The sequence below is a fragment of the Gadus macrocephalus genome, chromosome 2 (genome assembly GCF_031168955.1).
Source record: "Gadus macrocephalus chromosome 2, ASM3116895v1".
In the NCBI taxonomy this organism is placed as follows: Eukaryota; Metazoa; Chordata; class Actinopteri; order Gadiformes; family Gadidae; genus Gadus; species Gadus macrocephalus.
In genome coordinates this window covers 5,578,521-5,599,392 of record NC_082383.1, presented here as the reverse complement: position 1 = coordinate 5,599,392, position 20,872 = coordinate 5,578,521, and the positions used below count along the sequence as shown (strand labels likewise).

The following is a 20,872-nucleotide window of genomic DNA, read 5'->3' as shown; positions in this document are numbered from 1 at the left end:
CATCAATGAGTAATGCTAGCTACGAGGTGCTGATAGTAACGCTAGCCCTAATGGTCTGACACACTGAAATGGTTCCCATTGTCCCTGGCTGGTTAAACACTGCACCTTCCACAGGGCACGTTCCCGCACGGGATCGACATTGTAACCACCGCGGATTACTTTGCGGTCGGGAACATCAGCAACTGCTATCTCACAATTAGGTAAGACCTGGGTACCATGTCCGTTGTGTCGTGGCATGCCCTTATAATAAACATGCATTCATAATTCCAATTAGCCGAGTTGTTGAGGAGGTACTCCAGCAGAAAGGATGCATTGAATGTGATGCTATGCAGTCCTTCTAGTATGCAAATATCTTCAAAATGACACCGCTGGCCGCTTGTCACCCGTGTACGTATCAAAAGAAGACCACGCCCGAACCCCTCCTCCCCCCTCCTCCTTCTGAGGACCTTTCAGAACTTGAACGCGACAGCGCCACAAGTACGACTGCAAAGACTTTACTAGCCTTGGGCTACAACTGGTGACATAGCCTGAAGTCGATCATAGGAGTCAAATAGAAATAACAAAGGAAGCGCTTATTATACACCAATGTCTTGAGTTGGGCTGGTTCCAAAAAAAGGGCCCATGGAGTTTCGTAGTCTGGTATGAACCAGGTGTGATTGTCAGTGGTAGGGTGTGTCATTGTGCAGCTCTGGTAGTGAATTGACCGTATAAGATACGGATCTCTGTGACGTCGCTTCGTTTCTTTTCCCCTAGCGTCTACATCGCCAGTTTCCCAGAGTACACCCAAGCCATGATAGACCACCTGATCGCCATGAAGATCAACCACTGGAACGAGTAAGGTCTTCCTTCATCCTCTCATCATGAACTTCGCCTCTCAGTCACTACTCAAAACAAAATAGAACCCGTGTTGCTCATGTTGTTTGGGTGGATGTTTGCCCCTGGACGTACGGTGATGGTTGCGGCTCATTACGTTGTCTTCCAGTGAAATCCGCGATTTGGCCACCAAAGCCCTCCACAACCTGACGCCTCAAGCCCCCGAATACATGGCATCAGGTGACTCCCAGCGGCCTGACCACCGCATTCAACCACCTCATTTTAGCCGTACACCAAACCCCTTGTATGCATGCAATGGAAATGTGAGATGTCCGTGATAGCCTGTTGAATCTCACCGTCCTGTTTCAGTTTTGCCTCAGCTCCTGCAAAGCACGACGAGCAGCGACCTCCACGGACGACACGGCGCCATCTTGGCGTTTGCAGAGATCACCCACGCCTTGTACAAGCTGGGCGCCGACGTCAACAGGTAGCCTCCCAGCTAGCTTTAAGTGTGTGTGTGTGTGTGTGTGCGTGTGCGTGTGCGCGCTTGCGTGCGTGCGTGTTAGCATCGTGCTAACACAGATCTCTGAGTCATCATGCCGCTGCGCAGAGTTCAGACCTAGTAACGCTCCCTAGAAATGCCCTTCACTTTTTACGGGCAAAACTTGAAACGGTCTGAGACTGTTCAAGCTATGAGTAATTCAGTCTGCAGACACTTGTATTGAAATGTACAGTCCAATGAGACTAGGTTATTAGGGTTGGGGTTATGTGGTTGTGAAGGATCAGCCAGGGGGTGAGGAAGGCCTCCAGATAGGCTGTGGACGTTCGGAATCGAACCCAGGACCTTTGGGGCGGGGCTCCCTGCAATGACGGATTACTGCATGGGCAAAGTCGGCACATGTCCAGTACCCTGGCCAATGGGGGGGACCTGGATATGGAGATATATATATATATATATATATATATATATATATATATATATATATATATATATATATATATATATATATATATATATATATATATATATATATATATATATATATATATATATATATATATATATATATATATATATATATTAGTGCTGTCAGTTAAACGCGTTATTAACGGCGTTAACGCAAACCAATTTTAACGGCGTCAATTTTTTTATCGCGCGATTAACGCAATTCTTTTAGTTTGTAAAAAATGATTCTTTCTTTGGCTCAAAACAAAGAAGCAGTAGCCTGACTGCTATGTTCAAGGCAGCATGTTCATTGTTTAATTGCACTATAGGCTTTTTTTTTGTATCGTCCTGTTTTGATCAGTATTTATGGCAATGTTGTAATCGATAAAAAAACATTTGCACAAGGCAAGCCGATGCACTTCTCCATGTTGATAAGAGCATTAAAATGAGAAAAATTAATGGGACAAAGAAATCAATGGATATTAGCATAGAAAAAAAATTGCGATTAATCGTGAGTTAACTATGACATGAATGCGATTAATCGCGATTAAATATTTTAATCGCTTGACAGCACTAATATATATATATATATAAATATATATATATATATATATATATATATATAAATATATATATATATATATATATATATATATATTTTTTTTTTTTTCTTTTTATAAATTTCTTTTCTAATGGCCAAGACTTTGGTCAAAAAAGGATTTGAAGGTTTTTGGTTGGCAAAATAAAAACGTCACATTTAAATGTTATTAATTAAAAAAATAACATGACGTGACGTAAATGTCGTAGTGCTTGGTCAACGGGCAATTTCACAGTAAAAATTGAGAAACGTGCGCTAAGCTGGTCGGCATAGCGTAAACGAAAGAAGGAAAAAGACACTAAAGATACTGCCCTGGTGCAACAAATACCGTCCATCTCAACATTTTTTAACTCGTTAATACGTTAAAGGAATTCATTAGGTGCTTTTAAAGTCATGATATTAACCTGACAGATTCCATGTTCTGCCGTTATGATGAGCGGCTGGCACTATGCATGCCCATAGCCGCGGGGTTGGATTCTCTCTCTCGCCCTCGCTCTCTCTCTCCTGTGTGATTGTGGATTGCAAGAGTTATAATATGCGACCAAATTCGTTGTGCTAGTGCGTGTATTAGCGTGTTGGTAGGGATCCATGGCTGGTTTGTGTCCAGGGCCCCTGGTCATGTTAATCCGTCCTTGGGTCCCTGCCGCCACTCCGCTCTCCTCCTCCTTCTGCGTCATTCCTTCGTGTGTGTCTCCCTGCAGGCCTGTGACGGATGTCATCCCAGCAGGATGTGTGGAGGGCTTTAAGGGCATCCACAAGACGGTCAGTATCCTGCATCATAAGCCGATCTACCCCACTATACTACACTAAAGTAACACTATACTAAGACTAAAGTTATGGTTAGACTTGGACGCCGACGCAACACAATGACCACGCAGCCACTTCGACGCAATCATGAACCTGTTTGGTTCTGCGTCGGGTTTATGTCGGGTTAACGTTAGCGGACCAATCACAGCCCTTGATGCTGCGGTAACATTGCGTCTCGACGCAAGTTTACAAATTTCGAGGCCGCACGTCAGGCCCTGCGGTGGACGCAAGGTGGGTCCGCAAGGACGTAATTGGTCCGTAAACCCCCTTGTGTTGGGTCGACGTCCAACCATAACTCTACCTTAAGGCAGCTGTAAACATAAAGAATGTATTGATTGCAAAGAATGATCCTCTGCATCTCCGGCTTACCTCCGTGTTTGGACTGCTGAAAGTATCTCGTAATCTTATAGTGTATCTACGAGATCTGACGGACCAAAGTCTGTGTGGCGAATCAATCCATATGAAACGTATAATTTATGGGTTTCTTTCCCTTTCCCAGCTTCTGGACAAAAAGCAGTACAGGTAATCTGAGAGCAAATGTCGTCATACTCGTGTGTAGAATAACATCAGACGCTACTCGTTCTGTTCTCTATTTATCATTAACGGCGGTCCGTTTCATTTTCATACAGGAGCTTCAGCGGTGAGCTCATGAGACCTGCAAGTAAGTGGAGCAAAAACAAATCATTAGACGTATCCAAAAAAACATTTGCGACTTTGCGATCTGTTGTTTTCGATTCGCCATAATGGAATGTCACGGTGGACCATATTCCTTTGAACACTGAACCTACTATCAACCATCTCAACATGGCCCCCTCTGCTTCTCAGTGTGCTCACTGATAGAGAAGATGTCCCTCTCCAAGATGCCTCTGAAAGACGACCCCGTCATCGGTACGTCCTCCTTCTATTCGTTCTGGACCACATGGTGCATGGGGCCTGGTGTCTCGCTGTGTTCAAAGCGTTGTGATGATGCTCGTTTCCCCCAGAGGGCTGGCAGTGGCTCATCGACGACACCCTGAAGAGCCTTCACCTCATGTCGTCCCGCACCAGAGATGTCGTCAGGGTAACCGCAGAATTCCCCGCGTCCCACAGACGGTCCATTGTTCTCCCCCCGCGCTTGTTTTTGATGCGCAAATAAAATAAACCGGTTCCTCTCGTCCCCCCTTCCCCCCTTCCCCCCTTCCCCCGTCCCCCGTCCCCATTGTCGGGGTGAACAAACAGACGGCGCTGCTAGCGTGTGTGTTCTTCATGTGTCCGTCAACAATGGCTTTCGTTGTTCCCCTGCGCAGGACTCGGCCATCGGTGCGCTGGCTGCGCTGTGCGAGGAGTACTACCAGGTCGGACCGGGCCAGGCGGACCCCCGCATCCAGGGTGAGCTCCAGCCCCTCCGTCACCCCCTCTGGGGTCACATAACGCAGGACACATAACCCCGTAACCCGCTGGTGTTCAAGTCCGTAGGCGAGTGTGTGTTTATCCCAGCGTCAAATGTAATTCTCCCGCTATGGGAGATTAGGATGCAGCCAGGTACTAACAAACACACCAACAACAGGACGCGGACTAAGATAACAGTTAGCGATGGAAACACATCACTGTGTGTGTGTGTGTGTGTGTGTGTGTGTGTGTGTGTGTGTGTGTGTGTGTGTGTGTGTGTGTGTGTGTGTGTGTGTGTGTGTGTGTGTGTGTGTGTGTGGTGGGACCCCCTCAGACCTCCTGGTGTCCCAGTACGTGGCAGGTCTGAAGAGTCCAGAGGTTCTGACTCGCAGCAGCTCTGCACTGGCCCTGGGCTGCCTGCCCAAATGCATGGCCCGCACCAGACTGCAGCAGGTGTGCTAACAGCTTCTTGTTTACACTCTGTCGCCTACACACACGCATCCTATTGACTCAGTTTTACATGGTGTGTGTGTGTGTGTGTGTGTGTGTGTTAGATCCTGGAGAGCCTGGGAGGAGCCTGTGTGGCGGGCCAGAAGGAAGTGAGCTTCACCGAGGGGAGGAGGGATGCAGTCAGAGCCATCGCTCAGTGAGTCCCACCTCTCACCCTGGACCCGGCGTCTTCACGCTAACCTCGTGCACTACAAAGCACCGAGCCATGCACCCCATATTGTATACACCGCCATCTTGTTCAGGGGACGTTGTTCACTCAGAACAATGGACCCCTTTCATTGAGGCGTCGTCGTAGGAACAACACAGGTGTCGCTCATTCCACAGAGTTTCAGGGCTGGTCCTTTACGATGGGCCAGGGCGAGGGTAGTAGACTCATCGTCACTAGTGAAGTCTACTACCTGTGCCCCGCTACATACGAGCAGACCGACACCTGGGTGGACCGTACGATGACGTCTCGGTGAAAGCCGTCCATACTGCGGTTGAAACGACGTGCACCATCGTGTCTCTGGGACCACTAAGGCCAGGGGCTTGTTGCTTCCTAGCCTGGATCTTGCTGACCCCCCCCACCCCACTGGCTCCTGGTTCCCATGCCGTCTCGTTGCCCACTCAGGTGGGGTGTGTGGAGGGATTATGGGTCTTTGCTCGGGCGTGGGTTGAAGGACTAGAATCAACAGCCAGCTGCACCGCCGCCACCTACCTGCCGGACCTGAAAGACATGTTCACCTGTTGCTAGCCCCCGTATTAACTTCAACTTGTTTGTGAGAAAAGCTAACTATTGGATTGACGTTCTTTCTTTCTGTCTTTCTTTCCTATTATTGAATCTATTCCCCATTTCTTTCTTTCTTTCTTTCTTTCTTTCTCTCTCTCTCTCTTGTTGTCTCCCTCTCTCGCTCACTCTCTCTCGTGTTGTCTCCCTCTCTCTCTCACTCTCTCTCGTGTTGTCTCCCTCTCTCTCTCACTCTCTCTCGTGTTGTCTCCCTCTCTCGCTCACTCTCTCTCTTGTTGTCTCCCTCTCTCGCTCACTCTCTCTCGTGTTGTCTCCCTCTCTCGCTCACTCTCTCTCGTGTTGTCTCCCTCTCTCTCTCACTCTCTCTCTTGTTGTCTCCCTCTCTCGCTCACTCTCTCTTGTTGTCTCCCTCTCTCACTCACTCTCTCTCTTGTTGTCTCCCTCTCTCGCTCACTCTCTCGTGTTGTCTCCCTCTCTCTCTCACTCTCTCTCGTGTTGTCTCCCTCTCTCTCTCACTCTCTCTCGTGTTGTCTCCCTCTCTCTCTCTCACTCTCTCTCGTGTTGTCTCCCTCTCTCTCTCACTCTCTCGTGTTGTCTCCCTCTCTCTCTCACTCTCTCTCGTGTTGTCTCCCTCTCTCTCTCACTCTCTCTCGTGTTGTCTCCCTCTCTCTCTCTCACTCTCTCTCGTGTTGTCTCCCTCTCTCTCTCACTCTCTCTCTCGCTCAGACTGTGTGTGAAGGTGGGCGTCTCTGCCCAGGGTACCCCGGACTCGGTCATCTGCTCTGGGAACATAGGGCAGGTCTACCGGCCCCTGCTCCACAGCATGGGGGACTACACCACCGACAGCAGGGGCGACGTGGGGTCCTGGTAAGATAGACCGTCACACAGACACAAAGACACACAATCCATCCAGGGGCGAATGCACATTCTGTCGCCCAGCGCTGTGGCCTCAGGGCCAGGGAATGTGCATCTGGGTGTTTATCGCTCCCTCCCTCCGCCTGGGGACACAGACGTCTTCGCCCCTGTCCCATGGGTGGCCTCCAGGCACCCTTTACCTGCACGCGAGGAATGTCATCTGGCGGGTCATTTGTCGCCAGCCTTGCCACTGCAGAAGCCATGTTGTGAACACCTGTGTTACATTTTCTCCTCTTTGTATTTTGCCAATGTTCCAAATCGGTTAACGTCGTGCACCAGCGACAAGATAGATTTTCGTTCTCGTTGATTTTCGTTCTTGGCTTTTGTGAAACCTTCCTGATGCAGAGGTTTCACCCCCCCCCCCCCCTCCCCCCTCCAACTGTCTCCTCTACCCCCCCCTCCCCCTCCCTGAGGAATTCCTCTACACCTGTGCGCCTCCCCGCCGTGCACCTGTTTCCACCTGTTCCCACCTGAGTTTTGAACAGATTACTCAACTGTTGCACTAACTGGCCGGGCGTGGCTCACCACACTCTGAACCAGAAGGAGCGTTGTTTAGCGTTTCACATAAACATAAGGCGCCCCGCGGGCCATCTGGCGCTGTCAACGGGTGCTGAGCGCTCCCGGCGGCGGGCCCAGGGAGGAGCGGTCGGGGAGGGGACGACATACCAGCGCCGGGGCGCGTTTAGCGACACGCTCCGCAGCTGCACCCGCTCTCTCTCTCTCTGCGCGTCTCTTCCGTGCGTTCAGACGAAGCGCGTTATTACCGGGCGTTGAGAATGAATATGCAAAGGCGGAACCATTTTGAAGTGTAACAACGGAGGCTCAACGGGGGCTGTGCAGTTCATCGAGAGGAGATCTCTTAAGTTATCAGTTTCACAGAGGTTCCTTTTGGAGAGAATGATGACTTAATGCATCATGTTTGCACACTCAAAAAGAATCGTTTGAATAATCGGGATTTCAATATGGACCAAAATAACCGTGATTATGATTTTTTGCCTTAATGGAGCACCCCGAGGCTGACCTCTCGGTCCTGGATGAAGCGTGGGTTGGCGGAGGTAGTCCTCATCGGGACTCTGAGACGTGACCCAGGCCTGTACAGAGCTGCCTGCGTCTATGCTTTGGAGTCAATGTGCACACGAGGGAGAAGTATCTCGTCTCCTACCCCATATGCAACTGTTAATTAGCATACGTTAATAAACTGGTGAACCAGTCCTGAAAAGGAAGATTGATTTTTCTCCATAAAAATAATCGTTCAAAAATGTACAAAAGGTGTATCGCAACCAAATGAAAAGAGTGATTGGATTTCGCCGGATGCATTCATTTATTCTCGTGTCTGGCTGTTATTGTAAACAATACGCCCTCTTCCCCGCTCGACCAATCGGTGGTCACTCGACGCGTTCCTCTGCAGAATAGGGCGATGCATTTGGGAGACTGCACCTCTTTGAGTGTGCGCAGGTCATCGAACGGCCAGAGAGCCGCGCACGGTCCGACCCAGATCTATGAAGATGTTAGCATACATGCAGGACTATTTCAGTGGGGTTTGGCCTTGATAAATTGTCTGTTGATTTGGTGTGTGTGTGTGTGTGTGTGTGTGTGTGTGTGTGTGTGTGTGTGTGTGTGTGTGTGTGTGTGTGTGTGTGTGTGTGTGTGTGTGTGTGTGTGTGTGTGTGTGTGTGTGCGCAGGGTGAGGGAGGCAGCCATGACCAGCCTGATGGAGGTGACCCTCCTAGTGGTCAGCACTGCCCCAGAGCTCCTCGCACCGGACCTGTGAGTACACTTTGGACACAAACTACATTTCCCAGCAGCATTACGATGAGGCTAAGGGGGGATGGGTTGTGCCACGTTTGACCAATCAGGGTGTTGACCAGTGTCTTGATTAGGTAACTAGTAGTGAAAGTCCTTCAGGTTCATAATTTCTAACCGTATTTAGTTTTCTAAAGACTACATCAAAGACACGCACATATATATATATAAAACAAAGATAATGTTTTGTAAGCCAACCTCCCAGTTAACCCCTAAACTAAGAAAGTCCCAGCTTCTGTGCAGCCGAAATCATCTTACTGTTTAGTGCTGGCAGGCTTGACTTTCAACCACTAACTACGTAACGTCTTAAACACTTGTTCTGCCTTTTGAACCACCCACTCGAAACATGCTCGTACATGACTTAAGGGTGATGTGTGTGTGTGTGTGTGTGTGTGTGTGTGTGTGTGTGTGTGTGTGTGTGTGTGTGTGTGTGTGTGTGTGTGTGTGTGTGTGTGTGTGTGTGTGTGTGTGTGTGTGTGTGTGCGCGTAGGGTGGAGCGCATGATGTGCTGCATCGTCCAGCAGGCGGCGGAGAAGATCGACCGCTACAGGGCTCACGCGGGCATGGTCTTCCTGCGCCTCCTCCACTGCGCCGACCCTGCAGTACCGCACATCCACCACAGGGAGGAGCTGCTGAGCATCTTCCCCCCGTGAGTCGGTCGGGCCAGCGGCTTGTCACAGTCGACGCTTGCCGTTGCCTTTCATCTGTGTCCCCGCAGGTTAGACGCAGGTTGTCACATGAATCTCGGGTATGTTTTGAAAACCCAGTGCAGATGTCCCCTGGGGCAGGCGTGTGAATGTTTGACTCCCAGCCAAAGGGTTCTGGCTTCGAGCCCCGAGGTCTGTGACTTGTTTGGATGAAAGACTGAAAGACAAAATGACTCGTTTGTGAATGTAAATGTAGGCTTTTCTTAGCTCATTTCCATAGTCTTGACGTTCACCAATTCAACCAAATCCGCCCCCCAAAAATCTGTTTATTGTATCGTTTGATTTAAATGTAATAAACCTATGACCTCTACCCCTAAGGGGTTTAGTGTCTGACGACAACCAAGGCGTGCATTTTGACTTAATAATACGATGCCAGCGTTGCCACTCCCCTTCATATGAAGCATGCGACTGGCTTACGCAAAGCTGGCAAGCTGGTTCTGTCCCTTTTTGAACCACCCAATCAAATCCTGGAGAATCATCCATGCGTTCATCCCTAGGTTTTTAGTGCTGCGCTTATTCCCTGTCTTATTTGGCAACACTAAGAAGTAGGGAATATGATACTATATGTCATCCTACCATTGTCCCTCTCTGTAAGCGTGCCTTAGCCCCAGCTTAGAGGATGTCAGAGTGAGTCGATGAGTTTGATTAGTTTTGTCTGTACTGTAACACTGCTATGAGCTAGACCTGTGCTTTACCCTCCTACATGTAACATTTGTGAACTAATATTACCTACACTACTAACGTATACTAGAACCTGCAATTATTTCCATTTTCCAAAGTATATGAAGAGACGGAGCTTCCAGCTTTATGTTTGAACACCCAGCCTTAACAGAGCTCGTAAGTCCGCCCCTTCCGGCAGAGCCCATGGGACCTCTGAGATCGTAAAATATGAACGGGTTTCACCGGAGGGAGAGTACTTATGTTCTGGTCCCAGTCTTTATGTGCCCTCGATGACACATATGTTCCCTGTGTGTTCCAGTGAGACGGGGACCACTCTGAACTGGAACGCTTCCTCGCACGCCTTCCCCTACATCACTCAGCTGCTGGGCCTGGAGCACTACCGCTACCACACGCTGCTGGGCCTCACCGTGTCCGTGGGCGGGCTCACCAGCTCCACGGTAGGCCCCGTGGGGGGGGGGTCAAGGCTGGTCCTGGTCACCTACATTGATCAAGTCCGGATCAGTTAAGTGGTCTAGTCCGGTCCCGGTCCACTATGTTGATCTAGTCCGGATCAGTTAAGTGGTCTAGTCCGGTCCCGGTCCACTATGTTGATCTAGTCCGGATCAGTTTAGTGGTCTAGTCGGGTCCCGGTCCACTATATTGATGTAGTCTGGGCCACTTTGCTGGTCTGGTGTTGTCCTGGTCCACTACAGTTGTCTAGTCTGGTCCACCATAGTGTTCGTGTCTGGTCGACTAGTGGTCTATTTCGGTCCAGTATAATGGTCTAGTCCGGTCCACTTTAGTAGTCTAGCCTGGTCCACTATAATGGTCTTGTCCGGTCCACTATAGCGATCTAGTCCGGTCCACTTTAGTAGTCTAGTCCGGTCCACTATAATGGTCTAGTCCAGTCCACTTTAGTGATCTACTCTGGTCCACTATAATGGTCTAGTCCGGTCCAATATAATGGTATAGTCCGGTCCACTATAATGATCTAGTCCGGTCCACTTTAGTAGTCTAGTCCGGTCCACTATAATGGTCTAGTCCGGTCCACTATAATGGTCTAGCCCGGTCCACTACAATGGTCTAGTCCAGTCCACTATAATGGTCTAGTCCGGTCCACTATATGGTCTAGTCCGGTCCACTATAATGGTCTAGTCCGGTCCATTATAATGGTCTAGTCCGGTCCACTATAGTGATCTAGTCCGGTCCACTATAGTGAACTAGTCCGGTCCACTAAAGTGAACCAGTCCGGTCCACTAAAGTGAATTAGTCCGGTCCATTATAATGGTCTAGTCCGGTCCACTATAGTGAACTAGTCCGGTCCACTAAAGTGAATTAGTCCGGTCCATTATAATGGTCTAGTCCGGTCCACTATAGTGATCTAGTCCGGTCCACTATAGTGATCTAGTCCGGTCCACTATAGTGAACTAGTCCGGTCCACTATAATGGTCTAGTCCGGTCCACTATAATGCTATAGTCCTGTCCACTTTAGTGATCTAGTCTGGTGCACTATAGAAGTGTAGTCCGGTCCACTATAATGTTGTGGTGGTCCACCTTTATTAGATTACTTGATGATTTTCTCTTTTGGTTAACTTTTTAGGTTGTTATTTTATAAATTGATAAATGCCGGATTGATGAATTTACCTAAATTTAAATAATAATGATATTGAATTATCAAATTGAGCAGTAGCAAATTAGTAGTAAGTGATTGGCTGTAATTAAGTAAAGTAATTCAATTAATCAGTAGCAATAAATTGTAACTAATTCTAATTGTTTTAGATAGCGTGAAGTAGTAGAAAAAAGTATCAAGGGTTTGTGATTCTCAATTGCCAATCATTTGAGGAACATATATTCCCTGTTAGTTCTGCACCTTTCCCCTCCTCTAGGTTGTGCCATTGCAACAGCTTTCCCTCCCAGCCTTGTGTTGCGTTACTGTATGACTGACAAATTATGGGAGAAGGCCTTTTCCCAAACAACTGAAAAACAAGAAAGTCTAGAAAGTGGGTCTGAAACCCAACAACAAAATTGGCCCAAGGAAATCAAAACAAGAAGAGGCTCTTCTTACGCCCAGCTCCTCAGAACTGGAGACATAAAAAAATGTGATCTGGTTTGGCTGGCAGGTGCCAATCTGTATGTGGGACAGAATGCACTGCGCGTTGCTCAAAGGCCCTGGTCGTACCTGGACTGGGGCGCGTCTGTACCCGTCAGCGTCAATGGGTTTCCCGCACTCACAGGTGCCCCAAACAATCCGTGTCTCACAGGCCAGTGCCGCAGCACAAACGAGGCAAACGGAAGAACAACATGCATCTGTCACCAGGCTCTCGAAAATGACTGTCGACCAGACTCCCCATGCACGCGCACACACACGCACGCACGCACGCACGCACACACACACACACACACACACACACACACACACACACACACACACACACACACACACACACACACACACACACACACACACACACACACACACACACACACACACACACACAAGTACACACACTAAAACACACACACAAGTACACAAACTTAAACACCCACACTTAAACACTCATGCACACACACCAAAACACACACCAACACACACCAACACACACACACCAAAACAAACACACACACCCACAAACAAACAGCGAAACACACAAATTGAAACAGACATATACACGCACACAGACATATACACACACACACACACACACCAAAACACCCCCACACACACACACACCTGGGAACATGCCCCATCCCCCACCACCTCCCTTAGTTTCACCAACGGTTTCACCAACACCAAGATTGTCATTTCATCCCACTTTTTTTCCCCCTTTCTTTCTGTCTCTCCCAAACATTTTTTTTTCTAAATGTCTGATGACCTGGCCTCGCTCTCCCTGTGTCTGCCACACCGGTTCCTCCCCCGCTCGGAGGCTGAGTGAGAGGGAACGTGCCGGGGCAGGCGCCAGGCTTCCTGATCCCTGCAGGACCTGCTTGTTTATGCTGCTCCTCAGGGATGCTGCTGCTGCTGGGACAGTCTGCGTCATCTCGGCTGATCGCACATCATTCCCGGGGCCCTTTCATTCCGTGTCTGGCCAGCAAGGCGCGCTGTAGCTTCCAATTCAGACGGAACGCAGCGCTCACGGAGGCCTAGGTGGAGTTGTCCCGAAACAACGTTCAATCGGTGTATGAGTCGATGGTCTCGCTGTGATTTGTAACATGTTGTTAAACTCCGATGGATTTCAGTCAAATAACTACTCGTGTACTTTGACGAGATCTATTACTACAAAATGTTGCACAATGCAAATGTTCCCCGGAGCAGCAGTCTCACAAATCAGAACAGAAGAAACCTGATCAACCTGCTCAAATATGCACGTTTTTATTTGTTTTAGCTCAAATGAGTTTCGACCAATCATGTTCCTTGGGGCGGGGAGCTGAAGGTCAGCCCCGGTTCAGCTGCGGTTCAGCTGACTGGCGGAGCCACAGAGAACGTGATATGGCTGACCATCGACTTGGAGGGACAAATATATCTGTCTGGCTGTGATCTTTCAAAACAGAAAACAAACAAACTACTACGAGGCGAAAACTCGGACGTGAAACCAGATGACACTCTGGCTTTAGAAGAGGTATCGGGACCCGTTTGCATAAGCAACGATGCCAAATCAGGGTACACCAATTTAAACTCTTCTACAGCTGCTACACTCACTGTAGTGATCGCATTGGAGGTCTATACTGTAGCTTTGTCCAACTTCTGGACTTGAGATGACTGCTTTAGAGGCTACTACGCCGCAGAGTAGAGTTGGACAGTTTTTACAAGTACCTGGCTCGGGTTTTGACCACCAAACTGCAAACTGGCACCACATGCGGCTTAAATGTTCATCAGTGATATATTTTTGACAAACACGCTTCAATCAATATCATACATCTGCATGACCACCTTGTCCGCGTCAATGAGCCAGCGTGGAGTCTTGCCACATCGGTTTGGTACGGCTCTCAGAGAAACATCTGGGCGATGACAGAGACGAGAGAAGGGTAATATTGCGGGGCAACAGCAAACCTCTATTAAAAACGTCTTTTATTTTATGAGGACCGCATAATTAAGGAAGAATGCATGAAGGATTTTCCAGCACATTCCTTCAGCCATCACCTCGGCTCCGTGCCGTCGGAGTAACGCTGGAACGCTGCGACGGCTGAAACCAATATTCCTAAACAGCTTTGTGTCCACGGTTTGCCGAAGAGCAGGCTGTATAAAGAGGGCGTCCACAGGCTCAACAGACCCTGTTGTTTTTCACTCCCTGCACGCAACACGCTGGCAAAGCCCAAAGCAATGGATAAGTTACCTCCACGTCGGAGTGATCTGAAGGATCATCATTGGATTAACATTTAGGGTATTTAGCAGACGCTTGTATCCCAAGCGACTGAGAATAAGTACACGCTTGTCACCCGTCAAACGCATCAGAAAGTGTGCATTTGCACTGAAGAATAACGGGACATACTTTTATTTAGTCAATGCTCAACAAAAGCCGACAAGTTGACTAGGGACACAAGCACTACAGGGTAGGAGGGTCTGAGCACAGTGATGACCTGCCCTGGTCCACGCTCCCTCCGCGCTCCCCTCACTCCAGCGGTAGGGTTAGGCCCGCTGCCCTTCTCCCGCGGTGGGCCTTGGGACTGAAGGAGCCCGTCTTAAGAGAGCTGCCTCCAGGCCATCAAAAGAGGATTGGTGGGGCTTTGGTCGTTTCTTACATTTGTACTCTGTTTACGGTTCTAATGAAGAAAAATATGGCCCGGGCCTTTTTTTCTTCTTTGGCCCGAGCGCTCACAGAGCACAGAGGATGGCAATGCGAGTGGACACCTGCCAACAATAGCCGTAAGCCTATTCCCTCAGTGCGGTTTTCTGGCACTTTGTTGGCTCCGTTTAGCCATCGCTGCTCTCCAACACCATCTCCTCCCTCCCCCTTCTCCCCCTTCTCTGCCTCACCTCCATCCCCTCCCTCCCCCTCCCCCCCAGTTATTTTCCTCCTAGACCCTCGGAGGCTGTGAGCTCTGATATGTTTGGACAGGGCCGTGTTGGGGGAAACCAAGCCAACACAGCATCCATCTCTTTGGAATTGACTGTTCTCACACGTATCCATATAATATACACAAGCTCACTCACATTCACCAGCACACGTGCGTACACACACACACACACACACACACACACACACACACACACACACACACACACACACACACACACACACACACACACACACACACACACACACACACACACACACACACACACACACACACACACAAAAGCCATGGGGAGAAAGTATTTGGGTTGACTTCTTTTGTCCTGATTTGAACTGCAGTTGCTATCGCCATCTTTAATCAAAGGTCTGAAGCGGGGAAGAGCGGAAAAAAGTAAAGCCCACAAAGAACGGCCATTAGTCGGTTGTTTTCTTTCTCCAGCGAAGTGACAGGTTGATTTCATTAGGTTTCTGGCAAATAGTCTGGCAAAATATATCATCCTCATCATCATATAATGTAACTCGAGTTGTTTCCAGGGTTCACTGGTTTGTGCCATAGTAAAAAAAAAAGAAAAAGAAATTACTGTTATTTATTATAGTTCAGCGAGAGTTGCATGTCTGAAATATGGTGTGGCATGTGGCCCAGAACAATTTGTTGTTAGGCCCTCCTTTTGTCTGTATATTAGCACTAGTTAGACCGCATTGCTCACGTATCATTTACTACATCGTATGGGCATTCCCGTTGTATGTGGTGCTGTGTTTTCCTAGGATGTGTTCATAGAAAAACAACATAGATAGACTCAGACAGAGGTTAGCCTCGTCTTGACCTCCATGCCACCGAGCATGGCCCGGTGTGGCAGTAGCGTTAGGGTGAGGTCACGTGAAGTAGCGGTGACGCTCAATGACGTGGGCCGTCTGTTTACCTCCTCCAGGTCCGCTTCTCGTCCCAGTCCCTGTTCGAGCACCTGAAGGGCATCCAGCAGGACAGCACCGCCCTGGGCCACTTCGGAGACGCCCTGCTGAAGGTCTTCAAAGACAACCTTCGCCATGACCGGTATGCACGCGCACACGCAAACACAGAGCCACGCATGCACGCAAGCACGCATGCACGTGCACACACACACGTATGCACGCACGCGCATACAGACACGCACACACACACATACAGAGACACACACACACATACAGAGACACACACACACATACAGAGACACACACTCACACACAAACACAGACGCGCACACTCACTCACTCACTCACTCACTCACTCACTCACTCACTCACTCATTCACTCTCACACACACAGATGTTGGTGATCGTTCAGCGTCGTCAACACGCTGTCTAGCAGAGTTGAAGAGCAGTGGGAGGAGCTTGAGTCTGGAGCGGACTCCCCCGGTGCCCCTGTGTTGACGTGTCTGTCTCTCTCCGCAGGGTGTCCATTCCTCTGCTGAAGATGCTCGATATGATACTCTCCAACAACTGCTTTGAGGTCTTCGCCACTCAAGAAGAGTAAGCGTCGCCGAGGGGTGGTTTGACATGCTGTCGTAGTTCAGCCTCGCATCATGCTGCGGTTGTATCCAGGAAGTACGGATTCGAGGAAACAATCTTGGAATTTTGTTTCTTCATCTCTGCAGCCATCCGTTCTGCGTAGACCTGTTGGCGCTCTGCAAAGAGGAGATCAAGAGGTCCATGAGTATGCAGAAGCTTCCCTCCTGCATCGCTGTGTGAGTCCCGACTCAACCAATCGACCCGATTTAAATCGGTTTTGTGTACACGTTTCACGTGGTGGAACGTGGGTTTGTGCGTGTGAGGGGAAAAAGTGTGTTGACATGACATGGTCGCGGTGGCCCCCTTGCTCTAGGTTCTGTGGGCTGATCCAGTTCCGGGGGCCGGTCCGGAAGTTGGTTCTGTCCCAGCTGCTGGTGCTGCTGGGCCATGGCTTGTTTGCGGTGAGTCTGCCATTTAGGATCGGATCAATCGGGACGCGACTGTATCACTTCATCACTGTTATTGGTTTTGGAGAAATAATTGAATACAGTGCAGTGTTTCCCCTAGAATTTTTTTTAGGCCCGGTGGTAAGAGCTGATAGTGTGATTTGTTATACATTTTTCACGGGATGCTAGAGTATTTGTTGGTTATTTCCATATAAAACACTTGCTTAGCCATCACAAGTTGATAATGATTCAATAAACACGTTATTAACAATAAACTAATTTTATTTACAATACACTCATTTTATTTACAATACACTCATTTTATTTACAATACACTTATTTTATTATGAACACAGTGAGCATGGCTGGTTGCTACACTTAATCTTTCTAGGCTTTTGGAAGAATGGCTCTGCCATGCTAATGATGATATAACTTAATGCGGTCAGATTGTCCGTTATGATGGGGCATCATCTGCGCACGCGCGACACCGAATTATTATTTATTTATTTTTCGTTTTTTCTTTTTTTTCTCTTTTTCGTTTTTTTTTTTCGTTTTTTTGGCCGGTTGTTGGCCTGGCGGGGGCGCTCGTTGGCCTGGCGGGCCGCCAGGCCTGAACAATGGTAGGGGAAACACTGCAGTGTTACGGACATTTCTTGTTCAGCGGAATGGTGGCAATTGGGTAAATGAGAAGCTTATGGAGAGAATGGCAAAATGAGACATTTGACTGGTCCGCGTTACAATTTGGTGTTCGTCCTGGTGTTCGGCCAGTCTAGGTGAAGGTTGTTGCTCATTGAATCTTCATCTCTCCATGCCACCACCATTCACCTCCATTCCGCAGGTGAGAAAAGAAACAGCCGGCCAGATGTACGAGATGCTGCTGACCTACGACGACGTGGTCGACGCCGAGGTTCTGGACGAGGCCATGACCCTTTTGAGCGACACTAACTGGTCAGTGGTGGACGTGAGCGCTGCGATCGCAGTGTCCCTCGTCTATTTTCAAGCGTGTTTCTGTGTGTATGCGCGTGTTCGTCTCTCACGTTGCGTTGCCCGATGTGCGTTCCAGGGAGAATGACCTCGCCACCGTCCGGACGTTCAGGAATCAGCTCTCTGACATGCTGGGGGTACCCCGGCCCCAGCTAGTTGCTAAGGTAACTGTAAGGGATAGCATGCCCTAAGATGTACACAAGTGGATCTGGGCACTGATCAAGCTTGACGCCGTGTGGCGTGAAATGTAATCATTTGAGGTTGAAACGTGTGTGTTCGGTATTAGGTATAAGGTATTCTGATCACTTTGGCTAGTTCTTCCACTTTGCGTGTTTGATTTTTTTTTTACTCTGATTAACTTTGAATCCTCTCTTCCTGTGACAGAGCCCCGCCTAGCAGGCCGGCTGACACCAGCAACCCCTCAGCATGCAACCGTAGAGGAACAACGCAGAGGCACAACGTAGAGGACGGTCGATGAGGGCCGAATTGACCACCATGCTCCGCAGTCCAGAACCACTTACCATTAGCGCAATATAAATGTTCACCGTTCAAATCCGTTTTAACCGTTCTAATCACAGTTGGAGTGCAAAAAGTAAAGATTGTTGGGCAAAAATAAATAGATGAAAACACCAAGGCATTTTTGTGGTGATTATTTATGAAAGGAAGATATCTATATTTTCTCAAAGTTGATTAATTCTTCTCCCTTATGCTGGTGAACCCAAATGGGACCAGCCATCAAACTGGGCAGTTAGCAGTGAGCAGTCGGAGGAACCCCCCCCCCCCCCAGCTCTCTGGAGCAGTCCCAGGCCAGTTAACAGTTCCCTCGTCCTGTAGCCAGCGAGCAGAACGGGACCGGACAAGACCGGACAGGGCCGGTGGTGTCACCGGGCCTTCTCATTAGACTCCCAATAGGAGCGGCATTGTTTCTGCCCGCTCGCTTGTCCCACGCTAACAAAGATGCAGTTGTTTTCTGATTGGACAGCCTGGGTTTGGCCGGGGCCGGGGCCTGCTAACCATTCGCCGGCCCGGCAGCCCTGGGGCCACGGAATCTGGACCCTATTGCATTACATCGGCTGTAAGGCAATTAATGATGGAGTTTTATTACTTTTACCATTGAGAAGCAGGGAATTCTGCAGCCGATTCACATGGTTTTTTTTTTTAATGTGCCCACGCTTTCAAACGGAAGGAAGTTTGATCATTTCTTTGAGGGCAGTGCATTCTTGCGGCGTGAACGGCACGTCTGGTCACTCAATGAATATGGGTTTTAATTTTCTCTCTTTTTTACTGGTGCTTATTTTTAAATCAGAGACCCATGTATGTCAGTTCAGTGGGCAGAATGTAGTCTACAGAGCTAAGAAAAGGTTAGGCCTGCTGTTTTGAGAACGGTGAATAATGTTTAATTGTCCTTATTTTTAAGCACAGAGCCGTGTCGGGACTGACACTAAAATATTGTTTCAGTATCGACTCATCCATAATAGACTCGTGTCCTAAATGAAACGAGCCAAAATGATGGCTCCACGACGTTTGTCCGGTTTGTTTTGCTCCATTAAAACAATATGATTCCGGGTGTTACGGTGGCGTAGTGGTACCATAGTGGCTCCGGCCTTCGTTGCAGTGGTCGCGGGTTCGAGTCCGACCTGTGGACCTTTACTGCAGGTCATTCCCCCCCCCCCCCCCCCTCACTCTGTCTCCCCATTTCAACTCTGTACTGTCAAATAAGCTTGAAAAAAAAATTGTATGTGTGTATATATATATATAGATATATATAGATATAGATGTTTCCATTTCATCATCGGCTCTCGCCGCCAATATGAACCGAAATCTGTGCTTTGGGCTCTAGTGTCGGGGGGGGGGGGGGGGGGGGGGGCATTGATAACGATATCCATGAATGACCTTGATGAACAATCAACTCAGTGATGGCTTCCTTCACTCGGTCGGTCCCTTAACCAATGACACCAACATACACCACAGGCCCGGGCTGTTCCCGGCGATGTATAACATCGTCCCTCTTATCAGCAATACAGGACACATGATTTCATTAAATGCTCATAAAATGTCCTCAATTTCATAAACCCCCTGATTATTATTTTGATCAGCACGCGATGAGGTGATCCACGTCATCGCACCACTATGGGTGGGTCCAGCCCAGAAGATAGATGGAGGCTTTGGCTATCAATGGCCCATATTGTCTCTAGCGGTGACACCCATGGCTCTGGCTCAGCCAACCCAGCGTCCTCCAGGGCACACACCCACCCTCAGTCAGGCTCATGTCTCCCTCCCCCCCTCCTTCCAGGGTGCTGTCGGGTTTTATCTCGGGTCGCTCTATATCGTGCCGCCGCCGCCCCATAATTCGACTTTAATTAATTCCCCAGCTAGATGGGAATTCCGGTGTTTGGCCATTGAAAGAAATGGTGTGCCGCCCCTGTGTGTGTGTGTGTGTGTGTGTGTCTCTCTCTCTCTCTCTCTCCCTCGCTCTCTCTTTCTATGTTTCTCGTTCTTTCTCCCTCCATGTCTCTCTCTCTTTCTCTGAGTTTCTTTCTCTCAGTCTATCTCCCTCTCTCCTTCTATGTCTCTCGTTCTCCCTCCCTCCATGTCTCTCTCTCTCTGAGATTCTATCTCTCACTCTCCCCCTCTCCATCTCTCTCTCACTCCATGTCTCTCCCTCTCTCTCTCTCACTCTGTCTCTCTCTCAGGAGGATTGATGGTGAAGCGAGCAGCTCTGCTACAGTGCTCAAGAGGAAGAGAGGAATGCTAATAATTCTAAAAGGCTTACAGTTGGTCGCCAGTAGCCATGGCGATCGCTCTCGCTCTCTCTCTCCCTTTTGTACAATGGTGCCCTTTTAGGAGGGCCAAGAGGTGGGGGGGGGGGGCTATACTCCCTCATTGACTCACTTTGGTGTGATATTAGGACATAGCCTCCTTGCACTTTCCACTGTTGTACTTATGGGATTCAAAGAAAGTTAATTGTCCAGGAAAACGTTTGTTTTTGCCTATTTAGCTGTATACCCTGTTATGGGGTTTGGTTGGAATTAGACTTGGTATAATGGATGGAAACCTAACTGGTGGTTGTGGGCACTGGGTTCACTCTCTT

The 20,872-nt window shown here is 48.8% G+C and overlaps 1 protein-coding gene across 1 annotated transcript in view; it reads left to right on the top strand.

Moving 5' to 3' along the window:
- Positions 1-18,410, top strand: part of tbcd (tubulin folding cofactor D) — a 35,516-nt gene extending 17,106 nt beyond the window's left edge. Inside the window, exons 17-39 of the mRNA XM_060035789.1 lie at positions 115-200; positions 754-834; positions 983-1,053; positions 1,183-1,300; positions 3,059-3,119; positions 3,664-3,686; positions 3,794-3,825; positions 3,990-4,052; positions 4,148-4,224; positions 4,451-4,532; positions 4,867-4,985; positions 5,087-5,178; positions 6,496-6,636; positions 8,368-8,451; positions 8,978-9,136; positions 10,174-10,312; positions 15,796-15,917; positions 16,295-16,372; positions 16,498-16,587; positions 16,725-16,812; positions 17,636-17,745; positions 17,861-17,945; positions 18,166-18,410. Coding sequence (XP_059891772.1) covers positions 115-200; positions 754-834; positions 983-1,053; positions 1,183-1,300; positions 3,059-3,119; positions 3,664-3,686; positions 3,794-3,825; positions 3,990-4,052; positions 4,148-4,224; positions 4,451-4,532; positions 4,867-4,985; positions 5,087-5,178; positions 6,496-6,636; positions 8,368-8,451; positions 8,978-9,136; positions 10,174-10,312; positions 15,796-15,917; positions 16,295-16,372; positions 16,498-16,587; positions 16,725-16,812; positions 17,636-17,745; positions 17,861-17,945; positions 18,166-18,177 — 2,013 coding nt within the window. The 3' untranslated portion in view covers positions 18,178-18,410. The remainder of the gene's footprint in view (positions 1-114; positions 201-753; positions 835-982; positions 1,054-1,182; positions 1,301-3,058; positions 3,120-3,663; positions 3,687-3,793; positions 3,826-3,989; positions 4,053-4,147; positions 4,225-4,450; positions 4,533-4,866; positions 4,986-5,086; positions 5,179-6,495; positions 6,637-8,367; positions 8,452-8,977; positions 9,137-10,173; positions 10,313-15,795; positions 15,918-16,294; positions 16,373-16,497; positions 16,588-16,724; positions 16,813-17,635; positions 17,746-17,860; positions 17,946-18,165) is intronic.
- The last annotated feature ends 2,462 nt before the right edge of the window (positions 18,411-20,872 follow it).